The sequence below is a fragment of the Mastomys coucha genome, unplaced genomic scaffold, assembly GCF_008632895.1.
Source record: "Mastomys coucha isolate ucsf_1 unplaced genomic scaffold, UCSF_Mcou_1 pScaffold11, whole genome shotgun sequence".
Classification (NCBI taxonomy): Eukaryota; Metazoa; Chordata; class Mammalia; order Rodentia; family Muridae; genus Mastomys; species Mastomys coucha.
In genome coordinates this window covers 19,599,134-19,607,398 of record NW_022196893.1, presented here as the reverse complement: position 1 = coordinate 19,607,398, position 8,265 = coordinate 19,599,134, and the positions used below count along the sequence as shown (strand labels likewise).

The 8,265-nt window shown below is 48.3% G+C and overlaps 1 protein-coding gene across 5 annotated transcripts in view; it reads left to right on the top strand.

Moving 5' to 3' along the window:
- The window catches only part of Brd1 (bromodomain containing 1), a 47,486-nt gene extending 40,596 nt beyond the window's left edge, over positions 1 to 6,890 (top strand). For 4 of the 5 annotated variants that reach the window (XR_004113289.1, XM_031352245.1, XM_031352260.1 and 1 more), the window contains exons 9-13: positions 2,462 to 2,597; positions 2,935 to 3,062; positions 3,987 to 4,096; positions 4,286 to 4,440; positions 5,446 to 6,890. Coding sequence is in view for 3 of the 5 variants with exons in the window: in XM_031352245.1 (XP_031208105.1) it covers positions 2,462 to 2,597; positions 2,935 to 3,062; positions 3,987 to 4,096; positions 4,286 to 4,440; positions 5,446 to 5,629 (713 nt within the window). In the remaining 2 variants the exon portion in view is untranslated. Of the gene's footprint in view, positions 1 to 2,461; positions 2,598 to 2,934; positions 3,063 to 3,986; positions 4,097 to 4,285; positions 4,441 to 5,445 lie in introns of those variants that run through there. The other variant, XR_004113287.1, reaches the window with a different exon arrangement.
- Positions 6,891 to 8,265: the final 1,375 nt, after the last annotated feature.

Sequence of the window (8,265 nt, the reverse complement as noted above, 5' to 3'; positions counted from 1 at the left end):
AGGTTTCATAGTGGCTCTGCCAGCTTTTCAAGGTGTTCTGTGTTTTTTTGTAATGTGTGAAAACTTTCTGTAAACTTAGGAGCCCAGATGCAGTGTGCCCTGGTAATTAAACACTTGGGAAAATGAGAGAGGCATTTAATCGTATTTTTTCCCTTCTCAAAGTTATAAACTTTGTCTTAGTTTTTCCAAACCCCTCCCCCAACAGGGGGTTGTTTAGGCTCTGACAAGGCACCTTGCTATAGCTAAAGCTGTTGCTGTCCTTGTTGGGAACACCAAGTGTGTGTGTGAACTATACTTCTGGGTCCTTCTAGGTTTCTTCCTAACAGAGATGCCAGTGATGGGGACCTGCTTGTCCAAGACCTTTAGACTCTGCAGACCGGTCTGTAGGTCCCTGTTCTGCCTAGCCTTGGCAGATGATTCTGGGCCTGTAGTGTTCTAAGATTTTGGGTCCTGGAGCAAGAGCTCTGCCTCTGTCTGTCCATCCAGGTGACAGGGCCGTCTCTGTTGACTTTGCTGACCTAAGTCAGCAGGTGTCCATGCCTTTGTTGTGTGTCGCACCTGCCCAAGGCAGCACTCTGGGCTCTCCTGCCTCCTAAGACGGGTGTGGCTTCTTCCCTGTCTTGTGTTTTCTGCTTTGCCAGTGAGCAAACAGGAAGCTTTTTTTTTTTTTAGGTTTTTTTTTTTTTTTTTTTTTTTTTTAAGGTTTTTCTAGACGGGGTTTCTCTGTGTAGCCCTGGCTGTCCTGGAACTCACTCTGTAGACCAGGCTGGCCTTGAACTCAGAAATCCACCTGCCTCTGCCTCCCAAGTGCTGGGATTAAAGGCATGCGCCGCCACGCCAAACAGGAAGCTTTTTTTTAGCACAAACAGGTCCTTTTCACAGGCGTGATGTGGGAGAATGTAAGGAAGACCTTGTAATCTAGACACTCACCTCATACTTCTAAGAAAATGTTTTTCAAAAATAAGTTGACATGTTTTATTTTGGAAAATAGTGTTTTACATTTTTAAGGCTATATGGGGAAGGTGGGTATATATGAACAGAAAAGTGTTGTCTGTCTGCTCTTCCTCTCCCTTCCCTTTCTTAAGCGGGTATGGCAAGAGGGAGCCAGGCCAGCACACAGCCTGGGGACGTGATCCTTCGGATTCAGGGAGGTCTGCAAGGACCACGGGTGGATGTGCCTTTTCCAACTTACTGACTTACTCAGGGTCGAACTCGCTTGTGAGGAACATGGTGGTTGCCTTGACTAAGATTTGTTCTTATTAAAATACTTTACAAATCTCCAGGTGACGTGGTTGCCTTTGTAGACATTATGCCGATGTATTCCTTGGCAGCATGGCTCAGTCAGCTTCCTGCCAAGTTCCTGCTTGGGGACCTGACATCACTCAGATGAATTGGGCCTACACTTGTTAGTTTAAAGTGTTTTATCCATATTTTTAAAAAGTTCTTGTTAACATTGATGTTTTAATTTTTTTTTAAGATTTATTTATTTTTATATGTAAGTACACTGTAGCTGTCTTCAGACGCACCAGAAGAGGGCGTCAGATCTCATTACGGGTGGTTGTGAGCCACCATGTGGTTGCTGGGATTTGAACTCAGGACCTTCAGTAAAGCAGTCAGTGCTCTTACCCGCTGAGCCATCTCACCAACTCCTTAAATTTTTTTAATATTTATTTATTATTTATTTATTTATTTTGCCAGTGCTCTCCCACTGGGCTGTACCGCCCTGGTTTTTCTTTTCTGTTTTCTCTTTCTGTCTTTTTTTCTCTCTCTTTCCCTCCCTCCCTCCCTTTTTGTTTGTTTGTTTGTTTGTTTGTTTTTTCGAGACAGGGTTTCTCTGTGTAGCCCTGGCTGTCCTGGAACTCACTCTGTAGACCAGGCTGGCCTCGAACTCAGAAATCTACCTGCCTCTGCCTCTCAAGTGCTGGGATTAAAGGCGTGCTCTACCACTGTGCTGGCTTATTCCTTGTCTAGTGGACAGTTTAGTTTTGTTGTAAGCTCACAGACCTTATAACATGTGATATGTTAATTTGGGGAGTGGTAACAGTTTCTTTTTGCTTTGTACTCATGGGACTTGTTGCATAAGTGCAGAGCTGCTCTGACTGTTCACTGTGGTCTGCTGTGCTCATTTTATTCAGCAGTGCCTCTGCGTTCGTCCATTGAGGTCACAGGAGTGAGATGAGATACTGGCTTTTGTGTACAGAATGTTACAAGTGCTAGAGTGCTTAACTAGCATGCACAAAACTCTGGGCTTGAGCCCCAGCACCACACGAACCAGGAATGGAGGCAAGGAGATCAGAAATTCAAGAGCAACCTGGGCTCGATGAGACCCTGTCTTACAAAAGCAAAGTTATTTGGAAAACATTGTAGTTTGTAAGGAGGAGAGAGATCTAGGAGTAAGGTGGGCTAGAGCTACTGCTCTGATGTGTTGTGACCGTGCATCTGTCTGCTTCTTGTGTTCCAGGTCTCACCAATGGCTTTGGGGGTGCTAGGAGCGAGCAGGAGCCAGGTGGCGGCCCAGGGAGGAGAGCTGCGCCCCGCCGGCGCTGTGCATCTGAATCCAGTATTTGTTCCAGCAACAGCCCTCTCTGTGACTCAAGGTAGGCCCTGTGTTCTAAAGATCGAAAGACTGCCCTGGAGTGAGTTCGTGTGTGTGCTCTGCCACTGAGCAACAGCTCTCGGGATACATTGATGTGCTTAGTAGGATTTAAGTTAGTATACAGTTAAACTTGCACTCCCCAAGTCTTTTCACAATTAAGATTGTGGTGTGCAGTGGCCACTCTGTCAAGTGGGTAAGGGTGACCCAAGTGGTCTTCTGGGACAGGCTTACTTTCCTTGGGTCTCCACACCATGTTGTCCTTGGCAGCCTGGCACCTGGGATAGGATGGAGCCACAGGTGGGAACTCAGTTTGACACGCCTCTGCTTTCCTCCCGAAGCTTTAGCGCACCCAAGTGTGGGCGAGGGAAGCCTGCCCTTGTGCGAAGGCACACGCTGGAAGACCGCAGTGAGCTGATATCTTGTATTGAAAATGGGAACTATGCCAAGGCCGCCAGGATCGCGGCTGGTAAGTCAGCATGGAAAGGGGAAAGGCAAGGTCTGGTCTTGGTGGCTTGGGGCTGTGAGTCAAGCCCACCCCCCCACCCCCCCACACACACACACATTTGAGGAAAGGAGTAAACTCATGCTTAACTCACCGATGGCGTATCAGGCCTGTCCTGGGCTGCATTGTACTTGGCTCTGACTAGTTACTGATCACAGTAACTAGTCATACACCATTGTTGAAGACAGGATCTGTTGAGGATATCTGCTTTATAACTGAATATGTCACAGCAGGGTGATCATTCCCAGCTTCAGGCCTTAGTGTAAGGGAGGGGTACCTGCAGCATCAGTGGACTAAGCCAGCTCCAGGGTTAGACATACTTGCTGTTTGAGGCTTGTCAGGGCAGAGACTGCAGGGAGTCTGCAGTGCAGTGTGATGGGAGGTCTGAGTTACAGAGAAGCTAATAGAGTCTGCTACTGTGAGGCGGGACACTATTTACCAGCAGTAGTCAATGAGAGCCTATGCACAGTGGACTCTTGGTGTGTCCTGGGCTGCTGGACATACTCAGCAAGGCTCAGAAGAGCGAGGTGGCGGTAGTTTGGAGCAAGCCAGGACTTGTATTTGGCTGTTTGGTTGTGTAATAGGCATCTGGTACATGCTAAGGATCCCATCTTTAGAATAGAGGCTCAAGTATGGTGAGATACCAGGGACCTGAAGTCACAGGCCTTAGAACTGGGGATGGTGGGAAACAGGGAGGCCTTTGACAGGCTTCTAGGCCTCACTTCCACTGGAGGAACAGTGAGGTAATGTGCTCCTCCTAGAAGGAGGTGGTGCTATAGAACTGTCCTGAGTGAGAAGAGCGGGGCTTTCCTGCCCCAGGCTAAGTGGCTGTGCTGGGTGTGCTAGCGGCTCTCCTGCCTGATCTGACGCTGCGTTCCTTTTTCCTAGAGGTGGGACAGAACAGCATGTGGATTTCCACTGATGCTGCTGCCTCCGTCCTGGAGCCCCTGAAGGTGGTATGGGCCAAGTGCAGCGGCTATCCCTCCTACCCAGCACTGGTGAGTCTGCAGGCAGTGAATAGGGTGTTCTGGTGGAGACTGGGGAGGGGCCCCAGTGCATGCTCTGTACCTTGCAGTTCCTGTGCTGCCAATGGTGTATGATTGTCATAGCTCTGGAGGCAGGTGTCTGGATGGCTGTGAGCTCTGAGTTTGAGAGTACTCTGAATCACTGGAGCATGTCCTTGGCAGATTATTGACCCCAAGATGCCTCGAGTGCCTGGCCACCACAATGGTGTTACCATCCCCGCCCCTCCCCTGGATGTGCTGAAGATCGGTGAACACATGCAGACCAAGGCTGAGGAGAAGCTGTTCCTTGTTTTGTTTTTCGATAATAAGAGAAGCTGGTGAGTGATGTCTGAAACTCTGCAGCAGGCAGAGCCGGGGTTCTGTTAGTCCTGGGGCTTAGCGTGACCCACTCTGAGTAAGAGTGTCTCCAAATAGTTTTTTCCTGGCCCTTGTCTGCTGCTGCCTAATGACACCTGGGGATTGTGGAGTGCTGGTCACTTCTGACAGCTCCTGTCACTTCCTAGGTCCCTGAGTGGCTCAGGCGGTCTTCAGTTCTTGCTCCAGGCTCTCTTGCAGTGAGCTTTCTGATCCCACTGCTCTGACCTTTCCATCCTGTCCTCTCTCCAGAGCTACCGGAACTCCTCTTATGCCATGGTTCAGATCCTGATACTCCCTGAGGGTGCTATCTGGTGACATCTTGACCATATTTAGTTGAATCCAGCCCTTTCCTATTATATTTCCATTATAACTGGGTCCTTTCAGCTGGCCATACTTAGGACTAAGGTGCTTCAGTAGTGTCCATGGAGTGGCCACTCTTGGGGTGCTACTAGGTCCCCTGTGGTCCTCTTTTCTCTCTGCCAATTCTGGCTCCTGGCTTACACTGGCCTTGCCCACTTGATGGTTTTGTTTGTAGTCTTCTCACCTATCCTAGGATGCCTCCTCACTGTGCTCCAGTGTTCACTGACCTATATTATGTGCACACACACATTCTAGTTTGTCCCTTGTGTGCATATGTGTATGTACTTGGGCTCACCTAGTGGGTCACACGCTTGTGTTATCTTGGGCCTGTTCTGTGCGCACAGCTGTATGTTCCAGGTTTATCTCTATAGCCACTTGCATATGTTTGAGAAAGAGGGTGTATTACGGTTTTCATGCCTTACCTGAGTCTAGAGAGGGCTGGCTAGGTGTGTCCCCTATGCACCGAGCCATCCTGCATGAATCCCGGCATGTGGGGAGCTTGGGTTGGGTACCACCCAGTTCCTTCTTGTGCACATGGGCTAATGGTTAGTGGGCCATGCTGACTGCGGGCTGGTGGTTCTTATGTTCTGTCTTCTCTTTAAAAGGCAGTGGCTTCCCAAGTCCAAGATGGTTCCTCTTGGTGTCGACGAGACCATCGACAAGCTCAAGATGATGGAAGGGAGGAACTCCAGCATCCGGAAGGCTGTGCGGATTGCATTTGATCGAGCCATGAATCATCTGAGCCGGGTCCATGGGGAGCCAGCCAGTGACCTCAGTGACATTGACTGAGGTGGCTTCCAGCAAAAGGCAGTGGCCAAAGCCGCAGCCAGCTGGGAACTCTGTCCATAGTGTTGATAAGCTGTACATGTTTGTATATTGTTCAGAACTTAACTTATTCTGATTTTCTAGGCGTAGTTCTTTAATTCTTTTTCCCCAGGGAGGGGAGGTTTCACTTCCAAGTTTTCTATGAAACCATCTGGTCTTGGCTTTGCAAGTGAGGAGGGTCTGTTGGGAGCAGTGTGGTGTGGGGTCCCACTGCGGGTGCCGAGGGCTGAGGCCTCACTTACTCTAATCTGTAGGGTTTTTTTTTTTTTAAGACTTTTGAATGTTTAATAATTTTGTAGATCATGCTCTTTACACAGAGTACCGCTTATTTAATAAGACGGGATGTAAATTTACAATGACAAAATGTGTATTTTAAGAAAGAAAATGACATTATTTTGAATGGTACTTTGTGCAAAGAGGGAATAAATTTATGCTGTGTGCATCACTCGCAAATCACCAAAAAATGTCCCGCCAGCTGCTGCCGGACAGGGCCTGTTCTCCTTGATCTGACTGCCCTGAGTCTCCTGCTCTGCCCTGGCTCCTGCAGGGGTGCCTCCCAGCGGGTTATTTATTGTAGAAAGTGTACTCATTTGCTTTATAATGAAAAATAAATTTGCAAAGGTATATTGATATGCATTTTTATACAGGCACATAAAAATTCAACTTGGTGTGGGAGCAGAATGTGTTGCGAGGCTATATACATGACTGGCCTGTGTGTACTTTGATTTTGTAACTTGTAATCTTTTGTTTACAATGAGGAGCTTTCTGTAACTTGTTTTAATTTAGAACACTTTGGTAGCAATAGACCTTTGGATACATTTTTGTATGGTACATGTGATGTAAATAGAATCAGTACTTTATTTTTATTTCTAAGAGGTAAAGCATTATGTTAGGGGAAGGCAGGGTGGGTTTCCAAATTTGCATTTTTATATTAAAAATAAAGTGACGATTTGGACAGTGTGGCCCTCTCATTCCTGCATCCCTAGGAGGCTGGGTGAGCTGTAGCCTGAGGGACATGGGAGCACTGGGGCCTTGAGTGGATGGTATGACCAGGTGTGACACACTTGATCTAACAGCTGAACTGGGATGGCATTATTTATTATTTTGCCTAATCATATTTTTATTTTAAAGCTAAATAGTTACTAAAAATTTTAAATGTTCTTTTAAGTCTACATGTTTGTAATATCTCCATAGAAACTTGAAAATAAAAAGTCTTCCTTTGGTAGTTTTTGTCCCGTGTTTGGCAGATGGTCATGTCCCCAGCACCCCTTTCCAGCTCTGAGGAGGTCTGGGGTGGGCTGAGGCTGTGCACACACTGTTGACTCTCCCCCTGCTGTTCGTCCACTGCTTCCCGGCCGGCCTCCTGCTATTGATGTTGGTTTGAGTTGTGGTTGACTTTTGCCCTGGGACAGCCGGTGGGGTCGGGTGGAGCTGTGCCTGTGTGGGCTCTGGGTGTGAGCTGCTACAGGAGCGGCTTGGTGTGTCCTGAGATTGGCAAGGATACAGGAAGCTAAGATGGGGTTGAAGCCTGCTTCCTGGGACACCAGGGCCAGGTATCCCCACCTGAGAGATTGTCTGAGATCTTCCAGAACTAGTGGCCATTTCTCGGCTTTCATTCCCGTCTCTCCCAACCCCCTGATCCAAATCTCATCCTGTACCCACTCTGGTGTAGGGCCACTCAGTCCAGTCTGTCCAGAACGTCCGGAGCCCACTAAGCGGCGTGAGCAATGGAGGCAGGAGTGTGAGCACCCTCCTGAGTGAGTAGCAAGTCTCAGTGCTGACTGTCTGGCCTTGTGTTGGAATGGCTTGGTCAGAGAGTGTGACCTCAGCCTAGAGTGGTACCTTGGGTGGGCCATCGTGGGCCCAGCTGTGTGCTGCTAGGAGTGTCTGTGTCTCAGAGGCCCCCACTGTCCTCTCAGACTCACAGCCACAGTCCTGGGACTGCGGCTTAAGCTGCTGGGTTTTGTTTGTTTTTGATTTTGTTTTTGAGTTTTCAAATTAAAAATTTTTTTAAAGACATCTTGAATTCCATATGTGTACTCGAAGTGCTATGATCATACCCACCTCCAGTTCCCTGTTCTAGCTCTTGCTGTGTCCCCCAGGTATACCTGTGTCCCTCTCCCAACTTGCTGACATTTTTCCTTACTAGCCCTCTAATACCAATTAGTGTTCATAGGAGTCTGAGACCATCCAGAGAGCTTGGAAACTTTACTGTGGGAGCACTAAAAAAATCTCCGCCAGCATCCTCAACTCCCCAGTAAGGAGTGGGGACATCTCAGACCTCATCTATACTGGGAATTTGCTGGTTCCGTCTTGTGATGGTTTTGTTAGATAACCACAGCTGGCTTCAGTGAGTTCTTGACTCTGTCATGTCCAGACGAAGCGTTTCACAGCACATGGCTTCATCTTCATCTTCTAGCTCTTACATTCTTTCCTCTCCTCTTCCCTGACATTCCCTGAGCCCTGCGGTTTGAGGGGTTGGTATCCTACTTAGGGCTGAGCACTCAGTTTCTTCTGAGTGCCTTGACCAGCTGGTTGTGTGTTTTTCCATGGGTGGCTGCCCACTGCCTCTGGCTGGGTGGTGGTGGCGCGTGCCTTTC